The 18,714-nt window shown below is 44.8% G+C and overlaps 1 protein-coding gene across 1 annotated transcript; it reads right to left on the bottom strand.

Annotated features, from left to right (window-relative positions):
• Positions 1 to 1,698: 1,698 nt before the first annotated feature.
• On the bottom strand, positions 1,699 to 18,036 carry sbk1 (SH3 domain binding kinase 1). Its single transcript, XM_084341706.1, has 4 exons — positions 17,394 to 18,036; positions 8,654 to 8,895; positions 6,768 to 6,970; positions 1,699 to 6,263 (listed from the first exon to the last, which is right to left on the bottom strand). The coding sequence occupies exons 1-4, from the start codon at positions 17,429 to 17,431 to the stop codon at positions 5,436 to 5,438; spliced, it is 1,311 nt and encodes a 436-aa protein (XP_084197832.1). The 5' UTR covers positions 17,432 to 18,036; the 3' UTR covers positions 1,699 to 5,435.
• Between the last annotated feature and the right edge of the window lie 678 nt (positions 18,037 to 18,714).

The following is an 18,714-nucleotide window of genomic DNA, read 5'->3' as shown; positions in this document are numbered from 1 at the left end:
TTGAGTGGGGTGTTTTTGTTCAGCTTGCACTTAAATTTTGTCATATTTGTCCAAGCTGTACATCACAGAGCTCACGGTGAAACCTGGGAATTGACGGTTGAGATACGAATCCGGGACATTGCACAGTCCCCCCGTCAGTCACACAGTCACCTCACGTTACCAACATTAGCCCTTGCTGAGAGAGCATAACCGAAGAGGATTTAACACTTGATCTCATGGAGACAGCTGCATCCAGGGAGATCACTTTCCTTGCTGTCCACGCTCTGGACCACCTACTGAAGGCTTAGCATCCAGATTCCTCCAGTCCAGGGAATCAATTTGGTTTAGCTGACAGTCTTTTATAAGCTGCAGCTCGGGAATAATCCAGAATGCTGAACATTTACAAGTTAAGTTAAAGCCCAATCAGAAAAAAAAAAACATATTTTCCTACTAGTCATGCAGATTGTTGTGGAGATATGTGCAGTATATCTCTGAATTATTTTATAGTAGACATACTCCACATTTATTTTGGGTTAATGCTAGAATAGGTTTAGATGCTTTTATGCTCAAAAATCGCAACCGTTCTGTATTCCCCTTCTATCTCAAAGGCTCTGTTTTAGCTCCTGTCTCTTTAAGGTCCGCCTCCTGAATACCTAGCCTGCTCTGATTGGTCAGCTCACACATGCCTGAGCCAGCACCACTAACAACAACAGAGCAGCTGTGCTGAATCGATTCTTATGCTAGGCATAAATTATGCAAATGTATGACATGGTGACATAGTGTGATGTCACAAAGTCACAGAATTAAAGGCGGGACTACTGACGAGGCGTTTCAGGAGCAGTGTTTTCTGTGGGAGAGAGGAGCCTCTGTTGGTGCGGACTTTGACCTTTTGAACTTTAAAGACCTTTAACACACAAGAGCCTTTATAAAACACTGAAGGAACGCAAAAAAAACGAAAAGCATAATAGGTCTCCTTTAAGAAACTCGTTGTTTCTTGAGAGATTTTTGGACTTTTTTGATGCTTCAACCAGAAAATGTGTAAATGCCACAAGGGATACGTGGGGAGAGTGTGTTTTTTAGATCCAAAAATGCTACTTTTTTGGCTCGGCCTGAGTTCAGCGTCTTCCATCTTCTCAGCTAACACAATTAGGACTCTTACACTGCCACCAGGCTGCTGTAGCCCTTTAAGGGTAGAGAACAGGCTATGACAAAGGACAAGCTTCCACTCGCTACACAAACCCTGCGTGTCATGGCTGACCTTTCCTTTCTCTTGCACTGTCTGAGCTGATTAGCCTTCCTCAGTGGCAGATACTCCACAGCTTACCACCAGTGTCTAAACTCAGTCTGATAACAACTTGAGCAAAGTCCCTCACTCTGACACAACAGCTGAGTATGAAGGGGCGGCGGGCAGATAACTGCTCTCGTCTTCAGTCCCATATTCTAACCGCCCTTGAACTCGTTTGCTCTTTGAGGGCAGCAGATAACTCCTATCTACAGATGTGTTAATTGGGCTTTCAGAAGGAAGTCAGCATATTAAGATAGTCTGGGGGTTCGCTGGCGAACCAGACCAAAGCCTCAGGAAATTGCATGTGATTCAAGCTGACCTTCATCTAATGTGCAGTCTGGGGACCATACAAAGCTGGGCTGAATTAGCTTTGCCTACAAAAAAAACACCACAGTAATTCTAACTAGCCACAGAAATACCCCAGAGCCATGAGATGTGGTGCATAAATTTATTTCAACATATATTAACATTTTGTTTATACTTTTTTTGTTTTGTTAAAGACACAATACATACAGTATTTACATGAGATCCTACAACAACACTTGCTGGCAGAAAACAGTTTGATCACTGGATCAGGATGAACTGGGAAGGCTACTCTCTAGAGCTTCAATAAAACTTGATATAATTTGACACGTCTTAATTAAACTGGAGAATTCCTGTCATAACAGCCCATGAAACATTGCACATTGTAACGACTGACAGAAGTCTAATGATGCGAGTGGCTCTGATGTTAAACGAAGCCACAGGGGGCGAGTTGGAGGCTACATGTATACACGGATTATAAGGTGATGTAATAAAGTGTAATTATGTGCTATTATAAAGTAATGTTGTGTCGCATTAAATTGTGTGGTATAAAGCTGTGTCGTGTTATGATGTTGAATTTTTTCAAACTGGCAACAGACAAGTTCTCTGAGAAAAGGAAAAGGAAGGCTGACTGGCGATCCCTTTCTATAATAGACTAAATGATTTATTAAACTCACGTTTTTGCCACTAGTCTGTCCTTGTCGGCGGCTATTCAGTTGTCTTTGCAACAGTGCCGCCAACAATAAGACCACTTGTCTGGTGCCGCTTTAAGCTGAGTTTTGTTGTGTTACATTAAGTTGTGTTACATTGAATTGTGCTGTAGTGAGTGGTGTACAGACGCTGACTCTCCAGGCTGACGGTCAGATGTCGGCCAATGACAGGTCCTATTTTTTGTGTCCCGCACCGTTGCCACTAGTCGGCTCCTGTCGAGCTTGTGAAAACTGCAGCATGGATAGGAATGTTACTCTGATTGGCTGTTCGGCTAAGCAAATCACCCAACTTTTAATCAGCGATATTCTCGATTAGAAGTGGCTACATTAGGGAGAGTGGTGTGAAAGTGGTAGGTAAATTCTGCTTTATGATAACAATAGTTTCTATATCTGCATTCGACAGCCTTCTGGTGTTCCTTTTCTGAATGACAATTACAGACTACCGCCACATCGTGGTATGTAGATAGCCACTTATTTCCTGCCACACAGTCGCAGAATGTACATGCAAGTTGGCCATCAGCTGTAGTCTTTGCGGTGACGTCGACGTGAGGCGATGCAACAGTCAACTTCCATCGCCGCTAGTTACATGTTGATTTGGTGTGTCTGGGCCCTTACATTCAACTGCATTATGCTGAATTGCATTACATCAACTTATTTCCATTAAGTTGTGTTATGTTTGACCTGCGGCACCTTATAGGATCTCATGCACATCATCGATCTAATCCCTGTCTTCTTCTACTATATAGATCCTACGTCATGACGCGTGCAGATAGATGTATGGTAGCGGTAATTCCCATTCCACTACCATCTAATGATGGATTGCCTTTTGACAGATGCTATGAGGCATACAATACATCCACTTGACAAGTCTTCACCCTCAATCAGGTCACCTTTACAGAATCAAGAGTGGCGATGGAGGGAGACAAAGGAAATGATAGAGACCATCAACAGTTTCAGTTACGCCTGATGAGACTGGTTAAAGGCTTGTCTGCTCTCTGAAATTGCTCATGAAATCCAGGAAAATGCACATCTGATGAAATGTGTCATGGAGTATAATAAGCTCTGCAACTTTCATGAGGAGCGGTGGGTGATTGGGGGGAGGGCTGGTGACCAGTTGTTTCATTTGGGCTCAATTAGACTTGATTTCCAAGAAGAGGACAGAAGCCAAACCGGAGGAGCACCGGCGCTGTCACTATAGCGACGGAGCTGATGGGCTGTCATGGGAGTGGAGTGGAGAAATAAGGAAAATGAAGAGAAGCACACAGTCACACACGCACACATAGATACGCACACACCTGACTGACATAACAGTAACGCAACTCAAGCAAGAGAAATAATGGTAATGAGCGAAGCATGGGCTTTTTCATGCTTTCATAATTAGCAGTATATCTTGGAAGCTGCGCGGCGGTCAGGATCAATTTATCAGCTCGGCTGCTGACACAGAAGTCAACCCTCCAGACAATAAACAGCTGGGCTTTGCTATTCCATTTGATATGTCTGGATGAATTCACAGAGAGAGGCAGGGAGATTAAATTAAAGGTGAGCAGGAGGGGTGCAGCAACATATTCTGAGCAGCAGGGACTGTGTGTTAATGTTGCATCTTGATAATCAATTATTGGAACACCTTTTGTGTTTGCTGGGAAATTAATTAGCTCGGTCTCGGCCCGCAAAGCAGCCCTTTGGAGTAGCTTTAACTGATTGAATGGCGGCAGAATGGGCTACTCATTGACAGCCAGGAAGCATGATGATTTTATGTCAGGAGATGGATGTTGCAAAAGGTTACAGTGACAGGAAACGTGATATCTATTCACCAATTTGTGTGTCGACAAAAAACTTGGTCCAGTTTCGGATAAAACCCCCAAAAATAACAGGAAAAAGAGAACAGCAGATGCTACCATGTTATAGGTTGTGATAGGCTCTAGGTCATATTTATATATATTTAATTTGTTGTGATATACTGTACATTCTGTCATATTTTGTTGCTACATACAATGCATTGCCCCGACAGTAACTGCAAAACCCCAAAACCCCTTTCCCTGACGTAGAAAAATTTGTACCGCTACATAGTTTAACTACCTGATATTACGGTGCACTCCTAGAAATATGAAATTATTTACAATACAGAGTTGTAGTTTTCACTTAGAGCTCTCCTCCTTTACAAAAATCTTGTGCTTTAGCATTTTACACACACACATACACATCCAAACACACACGGCAGGTAGAAAAGAAAACAATAAAAAGTCATTTCCTCTCCTCTTCTTTCCTTCGCCACCATTTTTTCCACTCAGAAAATAAATGTACAATCCCTGTAATCTATTGTGTTACATCGGAAATTAATTTCATTGAGAGCAGATGGAAAAGTGGCAGATGTGTCTTCCAGCCATTCAATAGATTTCCATTAATAATAAAACAGGAAGTGACCCACTGAAGTGTCCTGAGGTGATGCCTATTACTGAAAATCTGTCTCTAAGTCTAGACACCGACATGAAAAGACATCTCATACAAACTGCTACATTAAAACTTCTTTTTTTTTGTCTTTTTCTCTTTGAAACAATTTTCTCTTGAAAAAGTCTACGACAAATTTTATGCATTGGAAGTTGGCAGGAAGTCTGAGAGATGGCTGTCGGATGTAGTTTGCGTAGATTGCCCTCAGATCACTGGCCTCCGACTGGAGCTTTGGCCTCCCTGGAGCTTATAACTATGAGATTAAAAACCCAAGTCAAGAGACAGAACATAAACACAGAGACATGGACTAATGAGTGAGAACAGAGACACCAGCTCTATGGAGTATCTAATTGTCGAATCATTAGCACCACCACAGTGAAAAACACAAATGTCCGGATGGCAGAATGAGCTGCTGAGAGGAGCGACATCAGCGGACTCTTAAACACTGCCGGCATGGCTTCTCAGCTTGGGAAGCAGTCTTTGGTCACAAATCAAAACCTAAACGGCATGTGCCAGTGATAAGCTGTCCAAGTGTTTGCCGCTGATTGATGATGTCCATTTTCCACAGCCGGGGACGTGATCCTGAGCTTCTCTTTCATGGTTAAAGTACCTCTCCTTTCTCACTGGAGTCTCTGTGGTAGTCATTAACACCTCTTCACAGCTTGTTATTACTGTGAAAAGCCATCTAGTCTCTACTGCTAACATTAGTGTGGTCACACACAGATCTCGATGGCAGTTGCCATCACCATCTGGCTTTTGTTCTTGTCTCGGCCTGGAGACTGGTGCTGTCCAGACTCCTCTCTGGGAGACAACGGGTCGGAGAGGACACTGCGTTTGAGTGGTGCCGGACGCAGGCAGGATGTTCCCGGAGGGGTGGAGGGCTCCGGGTGTCTGTGGGAGGAACGCGATGTAGTGGAGGATGAGGAAGAAGTGCAACTGCCGGTGCACACTCCCGAGCTGGACCTCTCACCTCTCTTGGCTCGGCAAGATGCTCTGCGTCTGAGCTCGCTGACCAGCTCGTACTTGACAAAGCAGAACACGTCCTTGACTCCACACCGTTTTTCCGGCTCAGAGGAGAGCAGCCTTTGAAACATGCGCAAGGCGTCATCGGTGAAGCGCCGCCATTGAGACGGGTACGTTCCCACAGGACACCCTGCTTTCTGCCAGCGCCGAAACTCCTCGTAGAAGGCATCGGCCGGCAGCGCTGCTTCCCAGGGGAAATTTCCCGTCAGCATACAGAAGACCAAAACGCCGAACGCCCACACGTCCAGGCTGGTGGTCACAAGGAAACCCTCAGCACGGCTAGCGCGGCACACCTCTGGCGCTGTGTAGGGGATGGTGCCACTCACCCGTTTCACACGACAGCCCACGCGTCGGGTCATTCCAAAGTCGGCCAGCTTGATGCGGCGGCACTCGCGGTCAAATAGGAGCACATTCTCAGGTTTCACATCCCGATGCACCAGGTTTTTACTGTGCATGAAGTCCAGGGCCAGGCCCAGCTGTTGCATGCAGCGTTTGACCATTTCCTCTGGCAGACCCACCTGAGAAAGAAGAGAGTTTCGAGAGGAGGATAGAAAGAAAGAAAAATAGAGTCTAATTAATGCAGCCTAATAGATGCAGCACATTGTGTAGGAGGTGAGACTATGGGAGGTGAGACAAGAAAAGAGCTTTGTGGTGAGAAGGTTACAGTGCTGTTCAAAAGGAAAGGTGATGTTTATATTGAGTGGAGGAATGGAAGTACTCGGTGAAAAGTGATACGCCCCAAAAAGGAATACTGAAACAAACGAGTCTCCGTTTTTGAGTTCTGCTGCAGCCATTTTTAATGAGTCTTTAGAAGAACCTTGAAGTCAAAGACTCCCAGCACATCAACTGGAATAGCACTAAAGCAAAGAGAGAGCTCTGTGCTGAGAGAAAACCGGGACGGAGACAAGGCTCCTATCCCAGGAGAGCTTGTTAAAACCGCCGTGTCTGAACATGGCGACTGATTGGAGCAACTCTGGCTGAGTGAGGGTGGTGATTGGTGGAAGGGAGGATGAGAGGTTTACCTGTGGGGGGATGATGTCGAAAAGGTCCCCGGCGGGGGCATATTCTTGTCCGAACACATAGCTGTCTTCCGTCTCAAACAGCACGTCGAGGACTTTGATAATAAAAGGGCTGCAGCTAAGTGAGCCTGTTAGACTGTATTCCCTCAAGAAACTCTTGAGCTTTGTCTTGTTCTTGGTCACAAACTTCAGCGCCATTTTGGTACCTAAAAATCAGACATAAACATGTAGAAACAGGGACGAAACGATTATGCGCTGCTGTGTTGAACCAGTACATCAGATGACATTTACAATCCAGAACACTCCAAACAGGGCTGAGCAATATCAATATTATAAGGTGACAAGGTAATTTATTTGTCATTAAACAACACAGGTGTCATGATTTAGGTAGTTGATTGAGTCTCTTTCCCAACTTCTCAAATACTGACTCTTTGGGTTGATAAGTCGGGCCAGCCACCATCTTATCTTGCAAATTGCACTCTTTGAAGGATAAGTTTACCCAAAAATGAAAATTCTGTTATTATCTACTGACCCCTATGTCGACGGTAAATGGTGGCTTAAGTTTCGTTGCTGACAAAACATTTCTGGAGCTTCACAGCAAAACAGTGCTGCAGCTTACTCCTAAACAACTAAAGTAGATGGGGACTTGTTTTAAAATGTAAAAATAGAACAGCAAAAAACATAAAATGGTTAAATACAGCTTGACCTGTGTAATCCAAGTCTACGGAAGCATGAAGATCCCAAATTATTTTTCGGTGAACTTATCCTTTAAGTGTTGTTTTTTTTCCTGTAGAGTGATGTCATTTTCTGAACGTACCTGACTGTTCTACTTGCTCTAATACTTGCCCTTACTTGCTTAGTCATTATATCCACATTACTGATGATATTTGATCAAATATCTCATTGTGTTAATACTTCGAGAAAGCACCATTAGTCATCCCTACAATATAGTTGCAAAATCCATGTTGTGGTAATAGATCAAAAGTGTTATTTGATTTACATTATCAAGATACATATTATGTATCATGATACAGCCTGAGGTCATATTGCCCAGCCCTAACTCCAAGTGCTATCCAAAGCAATTACAAATGAGTTTTGATACCTGACACTTGAAGGGTGTGGAGAGATTTCTGACTACCCAACCCTGTCTTTGTAACAGCTGCTACATTCATTCATACAAACACTTACAGTGACTGAATCTCACCTACATTACACACATGCAACCAGCTGTTCGTGATCACAGCTGCAGCAACACAGAGGCTCTTAAGTGCTAACACAGCACTTCTAATCTCCGCTGCCCTCTCAGCCTCTCTCTGCGCTACTTTACAATGCTAAGTTATACTGCTTTAAGAGTGAGCCAGCTCTCTAACCTTGATTTTCTTACAACCAAGGATTAAACGTTATGGAGAAAATCCCTAACAAACCCTTTTAACTGCTCTGAAATTAATTTTCTCAGCACCGGGACTTGAGACTTTATAATACGCTGATTTGCCTTAACTGGTTATCCTTAACTCTGAGACATGCTGGCACAATGTGGATTTGGAGATCTGACACTGTATTTATGCTTTAGTTTAACAGTCAAGACATATTAATAAGACAAGGTTAGAGGATAAAGATCTTCAGTCACATTCTGAACCCCTGATACCTTAAAGGAGACATATTATGCCCATTTCAAGGTTTATTTTGGGTTCTTGCGAGGATAGTAGTACATATATATATATATCTGGTTGGCTCTGTCGTGTTTTCATCTTCCACTTAGCTTCACTTACCCTGAGTGTAGGCATGAATTATGCAAATGTGTGACATGGTAATGTCGCGTGGTGTCAAGAAGTCTCGGAATTAAAGGAGGGACTACTGACTCGGCATTTCAGGTGCTTTAGCCAACTCACCCTGTGTCCGGTGTGCCACCAGGTCCACTTTGCCGTAGGTGCCCTTCCCCAGCTCACGGATGTGCTCATATTGTTTGGCTACATCTGCTGCCGACAGAGAGGTGATGGCCAGGGCCTGCATGTCCTCCACAGGCACCCCTCCGCAGTAGCCCATCTTGGATGTAGGGGAGCCCCCGCCGCTGCCCACCCGTCCCGGCCCGGATGGAGAAAGGGACAGGCTCGCCTTGACGCTGTGGGGCAGACTAAATGAAGAGTGAAAAATGCTTAGAGTCAGGTTTTCCTCTGCTATCATGATAAATCTTATGCAGGTATGTGTTTATGACAGAATGCTCTTCAGTATCTTTATCTCTACTGGCAGGCATCCATATATTCCTGTCTGTACATTGTGTCTCAGCGGGTGGTTAAATCAGGAAGGCTTTAACAGAACTTCATTTCCATACAATCAATTCAGGGCAGGCATCAACAGGGGAAGTGCTTTCAGTAAATGTATTGGGCTTCCTGCTGTCCCTCTAGATCACTCTGGCCTGCTTTCAGATATGGCTGGTCTCAGACAGCACTTACTGGCAGACAGCTATGGGGAAAATCAATATGACCAGGTAGAAGGTCTAACAAATGGAAACAAATGGATAGAGCAGACAGCTTCAAGGTGTATACATGCTGTTAGGGCATGCCACAGATCATCTGAGACGGCTCATACAAACATGTTTTCAATCCAGCAGAAACTGTGGGAAAGGGGGCCTCATTTTGCCTGCAAAACAAATTTGGTTTGCACAGCGGTTGTTCTCAGTATTTCGGTCAAATTGCTGAAACTGAGAACTAAAACGAAATACTGCAACAGAAAAGTTGTTGCTGATTTTCAGAAGTGCCAAGTTTGAAATAGGTCATACTGATCCTGGGAGGGAAAAATATAGCTGCTTTTAATTGCAAGCTTAGATGGTGTTAGACACACTTAATGTGCCAAAATTGACAACAAATTAAAAATCAGAGATAAGTGGCTGTGCATGCTAGCGTCTGTTAAAGGTGCACTATGTGGTTTTCGGGAAGAAGTTTTATCCAGAAGAGAAATGCCTAAGCAAACTAAATAAACAAACACAATTCATACTGTTTTACTTTGTTTATATGTGGCGGACCCTGCCACCTTTCTAGCTTCAAACAGTGTTCTGGGGACCTTATTTTCCTCTGAGAACAGCTTGTTTACTCAGTTATGGAAAAGATAAATATTTTTTTGTTTGTATTATTACCTCATTAATATTGTAAAAACTACACAGTGCCCCTTTAATGTGTTAAAACAAACTGTAAGTAAACTGAAGGAAAACTACTGAGCAAATTGCACAAACCGGACCTTTACGGGAAACGAAGTGGATCGCGCTAATGATCTTACCCATTGTCTCTCTTCGCCCGCTCCCCTTGCACACACAATCAATTTAATCATCCAATCATGCACGGCACACACACACACGCACACTAATAGGCACCAAATCAGCACAAACAATTCTGCTGATGGCCTTTTTCATCCATCATTCAAAGGCAACCGCTTTGCTCTCGGTTCTTCTCTCCCTTCAACCTGCTGTCGGCACCTCTGGTTCAAACGAGAGCATCATATTCGTGTTTGTATATGCACGCTGGCTAATGTGCAGTTGATGAAAACATGGCAGAGGAAGTTCTGTTCAGACACTCTGAAGGTGTTGAGGTTCCTCAGCTATCTTGTGGGCAGAGCGTGATAAATATAGCTATTAGACGGTGAAAACTAAAATAGGATGCGACCATTTGCAGCCTTGTGTTCTTGGCTCGTCACTCTTTGTCGAAGGAAGAAAAAAAAAAAAACACAGAAGCGCTGCAAATAGAAAGAGTGCCCTGTATGTATCTCTGCAGATAACACTTGCTTCTTGATTTTATCACAAGCTTGGAGATGGTTATATAAGAGACTATGAATATTGTAGCCTACTCATGCTGAGCGTGCCCACTGTATAGCCTTCAGCGAGTCAACACAAGAGTTGATCATTATCCAGATCAGTCTGTGGTCCAGGTTTGGTGATTAAACATTTAAACAGGACAGACAGACAGACAGACTGGAAGCACATGTGATTTGACCGCCCACCCTGCACGGCCACATAGCCTCCATCTGCAGAGAGAAGAAAGAAGGGAGCGCTTGTTTACTGGCACTTTTTTTCCAGTCAGCTCCACGGGCTGAATGTGCAGCACTCCAGCATGGATCTTAATCACATTACTCAGCTCCCACCAAGACAAAAGCACACCCCACCCCAACAGCGCAGGATGCTTTGCACTCATTTCCTTTGCAGAACTGGATTAAGCGTCCTGAAATGTGATGAGTGGTTGGGAGACGGCGCTCTCCGCAGCTGCGATGACGCTCTAAATGTGAACCAGAAGCTGCAGTGTGGAGCCCCGGAGGTGTGGGGATGAAGTTATGTGGTCTCTGGGAGATGATAGTGTGTGAGTGTTTGAAAGAAGAAGAGGAGGAGGAGGAGGGGGGGGTCTTGTGTATCAGTCGCACAGTGACACTCTATCAAAGGCCCTTTGTGTTCTCACCTCTGAGAGGGAGCAGCTGTGAGCCTCCGCGCGACTCAGCGCTCGTGGATGACCACAGCCACATGCCCCACTGATCTCCCACGCTGCCCTCTGCTCCTCTCCTGTCCTCTCAGGCAGCTAAAGACAAGGTAACGACCACGCGCTCCACATACGGACGAGGATATGGCTCGACACACATTTCAATGGGTTTTTGAGCCAGTCCCACTCGTTGTTAATCATCAGCAAGCCTTTTAAAAAGAGATCCCTGAGCTGCTCAACAAACCTTCAACAATTGTGATTTTTAAACGTAACGAAAAAAAATCCTCTGACATTTGAGTCTCCGAAACAAGGACGAGCTGAAAACAAGACTGTTTTTCTAATTTCCTCAAAAGAAGAGATACGAGGTTTTCGCTCTGCAGCAACAATCTGTTTTCCAGCCACTAATTTCCCCTCAACTACAGATTGACAATCTTGCTCCATTTAGCAATTACTTAAACAGAGCTGAGTGCATTTGCAGGATAACCCTCTTAAAAAATCAGGCTGTTCCCGGAAAATATCCAGTTTTGCATTCTAACAAGCACAGCGGCGGTCAGGAAACCTGTTGTGGCCGACTCCACGTGTCCCACATGAGACTAAATAGCAGAAGCAGTTGACCTTTCCTTCTATAAACACTTGGCTGAAGATGAGAGCAGAGATGAGCCCTGCGATGCCACTGGCAACCGTCTCTCTTGTCGCAGACTGTCTCTTAACAGCCTCGGGGCTTGTTCTTGTCCGGTCTGATGCTAGCCTCTGGACTCTGAGGGCTACACTTGTGAGTTCAGGTCTAACTGTGGACTTCAAGTGGCATTTTTTTCTCTCACAGAGAAGTCTGGTCACGTTTCAACTGCTCTTAGAAGTTTGCTTTGCTTTCAACCATACCAGAGGGCAATGTTGGTTTATTGCTTGGACGATCTGTACATCACTTTAGTCCAGATTAAATATTTTAGATGAAAATGTTGTGCTATTTGAAATTATTTGAATTATTTTTCAGACATTCATGATCTCCAGAGGTTGGATCCTATTGACTTTGGTGATCCCCTGACATTTCCTCTATCGGGTTTGTGGATGGCTTGCAATGACATAAGGTGCACGTGTTCCCATGTTTTCAGGATGGACTGTAATAACTTTGGTGACCCCACCAATGTTAAGCATTAAAGTATGTTTACAGGTAAAAGCAGCTCCAGAGAGAGCTGCATGTAATCTGATCTGATAAATTGCATCCAGTTATGTCATTCAGTGGCTAAATTGCACTGTGGGTGATGTAGGTTTTGAAAAACAGTCCACTGGTCTGCGTAACACTGACTCATTATGGATGGTTTAAAAACAAATGATCAAAATCGATACAGAATTTGTCTTCTTTTTGAAAATATCACATATTATGCAGTAGCACTGCCCAAGACTTGTAAAAACACTTAAATGTGTAAAATTGGCAGAGTCACCCTTTAACCTTTCAGGTAACTTAAATTAGTCCAGTCCTTTGGTGTCTGACTAAAACTAATGACATTCTCATTGGCTTTAGCTGTACCTTGTGCTTAATACTAGCCTTCTAGCAAAGCTAAAGCTGATGTTAGCACTTAGCTCAAAGTGTCTGCAGACTCTTTCTTCACATCTCTTACGGACATTCAAGGGCATTTCCATATCAGGGCTATTTGTTCTACAAGCTCTGACAGTAATATCGTGAAAAACTCATTAACATAGGAAGCAGAGCTTTCAAGTGGACACATTTTATCCGCGGTATTGTCATGTGACTCTCATTAGGGACAATGACGGTGCATTCAGCGAGCTATTGGTTTTCCCCGTGTAAACTAGGTGAGTGATACAGTTGCAACGAACTGTGACACGACATTGATTATCACATAAAGACTTCATAGAGATGAGTTCCGAGCGTGAATACAGATTCACGTATACTAGATGAGCTAAATTGGAAGAGATGTATCGTGAAATTGATGTGCACCTTCGTGTGTTGCAAATGTATTTAAATGCACACAAAGCATATATCTACAGTGTGAGGGAGGTATCCGAGTCAGCAGATTTACACACAGTGTTTGCCCGTTTGCGTCCAGCCCCCCCCCCTTCCTCCTTCCCTCTTTCTCTCCTGTCTGTTCCAGAAAATGTAAACAAGGGGCTAATGAAAGAAATAAATAGATTGCAGAGCCCGCCTCACGTCCCTACCTCTCTCCATTACTAATGGACTAGTTGCTTTGCTCTCGGCAGAGGAGGCATTATGGGTGAAGACTGATCTCCTGTGTCCAATTTACTGTCAAAATGCCCAAAGTGCCTTGCCTCTGGGTCAAAGGGAAAAACAGTGAGTGAAATATGATGTGACTGGTGTGCTGTCTCTCACTGTCTGTCTGGAAACTGCATGCATAGACACACATAAACGGTATGTACTTCGTCTTTGTTTTTCTCCTTAGGGTGTATGCACAGAATAAAAACAAATCACTGCATCCTAAACAATCCATCACTCGATCACGAGCTAAATGAGCTTCCTCGTGACAGTCAGGACACTCTGTTCCCTACTCTGGCTTAAAAAACTGAATTCACCTTCCCCAAGAACATCAGAGCCGGTGAGTTGGTGGGTTTAGTGCCTCCGTCAACATGCGGCTGATGAAACCCCCCCCCGCTGTGCCGTGATAGGTGAACCAGCAGCCTGGGCCACGGACACTCACTTTGACAAATCACCTGCTCTCAGCTTTACCTGGCTGCCCATATGGAGGATCCCTGCTGGGACCGAGCGCTGTGTAACCCGTCCCTGACTCGACTCGCCTCTACTCCCATCACTCCTCCCCTCTCTCTACTGTATATCACACAACCCGTTGAGCTAACACCTGCTGAAAGCTCCTGGTGGAAACTAGGACTGACATTGTGATATTTTTGATTCGCTCAAAAAGATAATTTCCCCAAAAAACACTGACTTCACGCACTTCAATCACACATACATTCCCAGTATTACACTTGCAATGTTTGCAATCAAGCAGCAAAAACGTTGTAGCGTGACGTGGTTGAGTTTATCTGAGTTTATCTTCTTTGACATTGCTCGTCCTGCGTTGTGACTACTGCGCATGCACACATGCAGCCGTTGGCCTCATGCTGGGTTGACCTAAGACCTGTGAAGGCACTGCCCAAGGTTAAAAGGGATCCAAACAATGACTGAGAGCGGAAAATTAGCTGTGGGTGCAGATACTACAAGGACACGTGGCTCAAATACTGTAGCTTGACCACAAATGACCCATCAAAGAAAAAACACGTACAGTGATTCACACCGAACAAAACCCAATACAAAACAGCCTGCTGCAGAACACATTAACACTGTAGTTCAGGATTAAGGTCTTGGGATTAGAAACTGCAGAGCATCTGATTATAAACGCCTTGTCATCATCACCCTCATTGTAATCATGTCCTGCAAAAAAAAACAAATCTTTTAGCTGTGAAATATCGCTGCAATAAGCTACCCGGAGAACACAGTGTACCTAACCCCCCCCCCCCCACCACCACCACAACTCCATCACAATCCAGTAGCCTCAAGTTCCAACAGAGAGGCTTTCGTGTGACCAGAGAGAGACACAGAGGCAGGACCGGGGAAATCCATCGGGACTGAATTGAAGCATCCCTCCCTCTGTACCACATGTTATAGACTGCGTCCCTTTGATGTCAAATACATGGGGAGATGGAGCTCTAACGTGAGCTCAGAAAATGGGGTCTGGGGTGGGGGGTGGGCACGGCTAAATGATGTAACAGCACAGCGCTAAGGAGGACAGTGCGAACGAACAATATATGGTGATTTGTGATCCTGCTTATACAGCCTCTATGGCCACAATCAATGCACTAATGGTGATTGCCAAGGCTGCATTCAATCTCTCTCACTCTCTCTCACTCTCTCTCTCTCTCTCTCTCAAATGTAACTTTAACGACATTACTGTTTATTAGCAATGACTGCAAAGCAAAGGGCACGATGTAAAAAAAAACAAGACAACTAAAAGCAAGAGCGTGCTGCACATGAATCAAACAGTGATAAACCAAATGGAAAGCACAGAAACAAACACTCATCCATGATGTGAAAACATACACGTGAGCTTTGATTGACAGGGGTCTCGTCAAGCAGCTGTTTCTCACCGACATGACGCCAGGCTGGGATGTAGCGCACCGATATTTGTGCTGTTTCTTTATTTTTCACCCAGCAGGTCACTTTTGAGCACGAGAGTAAGAAAAATGCCTCTCATCCTCCTGTGTGTCCTGACTGACAATGATTGCTTCCTTTCTGTTCTCTGAGCAGCCATGTTGTTCCAACAGCAGCTAATCTACTAGTTTGATTTCCCTTTAACATTTGGTATTCAGTGCATTTCTTTGAGTTTTATGGTTGTGTGAGGGGCATCGGTGGGTTTGCCTGCCGTGGATGTGCCAGTATTCGATCGGGGTCATTGTCTGGTTTCTGCTGTTTAGATACGAACCAGACAATCTGATACCCTCCTTGTTCTGCAGGTCATGTTTGGGACATTTCTATGGACTTTTTTTGACTTAATTTAAGGTGGGAAATTTGATGCAAGATTTGGTCTTTTAAGTGAGTTTGCACTTTCATTAAAGGTCTCATGCTTATATGCAGGTGTATGTGTTGTTTTTTTCTTGTTCCTACAGTTTGACACTATAAGGCTGTTTTCACATTCATTGCTCGGGAGTGTACATTTTCTATGTGCTCATTTAATATCTGATTTTAAAGGGGCAATACATAAGAAGTTTGATTGAAAATGTTCAAAAAATCAACAAAATGTGAAGAAATAGTAGTTCAGACGTTACGATGTCTTTGTATTGTGTTGCTGAGACATGTACTGAAGTTATGATGCTAACCATCTACCTAGCTCCAGCCCGTCCTAACGCTGGCGTCCTCCAGCGACCAGTCCGAACCGCTAGCTGCACAGCTGACTGAGCATTGACAGCCTGTACAGTTACTAGCAGTAGGCAGCCACTCCGGTGATGTGCTGCCACCTATTTGTGTCGAGTATGAATTTGACAAGTGGCCAATTCTTACATATTGCACCTTTAAGAGGCGTGATTTGTGACATCATCCTGGTCCAATATTCAGCAAACACAAGCGCACTGTGGAAACTTGAAGCCTCCAACGCACACACACACACACTGACAATGGACTTTACTGTGGAGTGGGAGACATCTTGTGTCCAGCAGTTAAACTTGTGAAATGACAAACAATTACATATTCATGTATTCTTGAATTTTTAATGAGGAAGGAGTGGGTGGCATTTTAAGGATTTGAATGTTTTAATCATACTTCTGCAAAGCCGATGTTAAAGGATAAGTGGAGGGTTTCTATGTGCCTGAATGCATGTGTGGAGAGGATCTTTGCTGGATGATGACTGTGTGAAGTTTTCACATATTTTATTATGACTCCTGTTGTATATTATATTGTATTTTTGTATGAACCACCTCCCTAAAAGTCCCCCCCACTGCTGCTGCTCCTCTCCACCGACACAATGTTTGTGACAAAAGCAAATCCATGTGTATCTGCTGCTGTTCATTTCATTTAGAGTCCATTACCAGCCTCCCAGCCAGGCTCTGCTTTTACAGAGGGGTTTGCTCCATCAAGTCAGCCGCTCATTTAAATGCATTAGACGGTATTAGCGTTGAGATATCACCTGTCTGCCCTGGACAAAGTATAAAAGGGCCATTAAAAAAAAAAAAAAAAAGTGGAGTGCCCCGGATGCCCTCGCATCCATCTCGCCCAGGCTGAATCACAAAAAGCAGAGTGGGAAACAACTCGTATCACGACTAATGTGGGTGAAATATACAGATTGAGCCGCAGCACCACCATTAACACGAGTTAGATTGGATCACAGGCTAATGGAGAATAAAACTGTGGTGCTTTATAATAACTGCTGCCACTGATGCTTTCATACGGGGCGAGTTTATCATTCATATTCACGCATAAACACCGGCCATGAGAGTCAAAGTTCACACAATCCAACAAGCTCCTCACACACACACAAAAACAGCTGATTTCAAAATCAAGGCACAAAATCAAGAGACCCGTTTAAACACTTCTGATCACGGCTGTGCCTTCCCTTGTCTTGGCCTCCCTGTCTGTCCTCTCTCTGCAGGTGTCAGTCTCCTGTAGGCTGACCCGGTTTCAGGCGCCTCGGGGTGCATCTAGGTGTTACTCACTCACCTGCTGGCGACCTGTCTCTCTCCTCCATGGTCCTGCATCCGCTCGGCGAGCAGAGCTGCTGCGCTCTGATCGGCTGGGGTCTGCTGGGGAAGCTGATGGGCAAGATCTCCTCGTGTGGAGGAAGGTATCGATCAGTTATAGGTGATCAGTTAAAAAAAAAAAAAAAAAAAAGACATCAAAACCTTCGCTGCTGCTGACAAAAGCCTGGATGAGGTCCGCGCCCGAGATGCTCCCCCGTCCTGTTTTTTCTGGAGCTGCTCTTCAGTTTGTGACTTTCTGCTTTGGTAGGCGGATTAAATCAAAGCATCATCAGATGCTCGGTGCCGAGATGAGGACACATGCAGGCTGGGATCCCTCCTCTGAGCGCCCACCATCTCAACCTGCCAAGCAGCGGAAGGAGGGTGCGTGTTTATCTTTCGCTCCTCCAGTGGTCCGCATGACCCAGTTCAGCACCACACACACACACACACACACACACACACACTCACTGAGACATTCATTCAAATCCACAAAAGGGGGGCTCAGCAAAAACCTCCTCTCTCTGCAGCATGCATGAAGCAGATCTGCATGCTCCCACTCTCTCTCCAAACTCACTGTCAGTCTGTGTTTTTGTCCGTCGGTCCGGCGGGGCTCTGGTGCTGAGGGTTGGGTGGTGGAGGAGGTGGAGGTGGAGGAGGAGGAGGAGGGGGGTCTCAGATGTTCCTCTGCTGGTCCTACCAGTCAGCTCCCTCATTGTTCACCGTCTCCACCCTCTGGCAAACTAGTAACGCTCACGTGTCCCGGGTCCTAGCGCCTGCCCGGACACCAAACCAAGCCAAACTCCAGTGAGCTCCTCTCCTGCTTTTTGATTCATGCATTGAAGGAACAAGCTGCTCCACTCTTGCATAATTCAACAGCTTATGGCCTCGAGAACTTCACGCGGTGACTTTGCCAACTGTCCTTATTAGGTAACAGCAAGGCAAGACTTTCAATTAATTCACTGCCCTGGCAGCTCCCCCCCTTTTACTGTACATGTTTAACAGCAGGCCTCCTGCCAGCCCCGCTCGCCAACCAGAACAGATTGGACTGGGAAGACAGCATCGACATAAGAGGGATAACCTTAATGCATCATCACCAAACAGCACTGATCAGACGGGTCGAGGGGTGAAGAGGCTGGAGGCTGTTTTCACACAAATGAAGATTGCGCTTTTGAAGCTCCTCGCTCTCGCCTCTCACAGAGAATGGCAGTCGCACAATCACTTCTTTTTATTCCTGTAATTCATTGTTTTTCTGTCTACTCTCCTTTCAACTGTGTCTGCTTTCTCTCCCCTCCCTGATTAAG

This window comes from Pagrus pagrus (assembly GCF_965226575.1).
Source record: "Pagrus pagrus genome assembly, chromosome: 21".
Lineage (NCBI taxonomy): Eukaryota > Metazoa > Chordata > Actinopteri > Spariformes > Sparidae > Pagrus > Pagrus pagrus.
This window is presented reverse-complemented; position numbering and strand designations above follow the sequence as displayed.

Excerpts from the sequence above, each read along its gene's own strand:
- sbk1 (XM_084341706.1), bottom strand. The coding sequence starts at position 17,431 with ATGCAGGACCATGGAGGAGAGAGACAGGTCGCCAGCAG. Across the intron at positions 8,896-17,393 it reads GAGAGACAGGTCGCCAGCAG|TCTGCCCCACAGCGTCAAGG; the intron begins GTGAGTGAGTAA and ends CTCTTCATTTAG. Across the intron at positions 6,264-6,767 it reads TCGACATCATCCCCCCACAG|GTGGGTCTGCCAGAGGAAAT; the intron begins GTAAACCTCTCA and ends CTTCTTTCTCAG.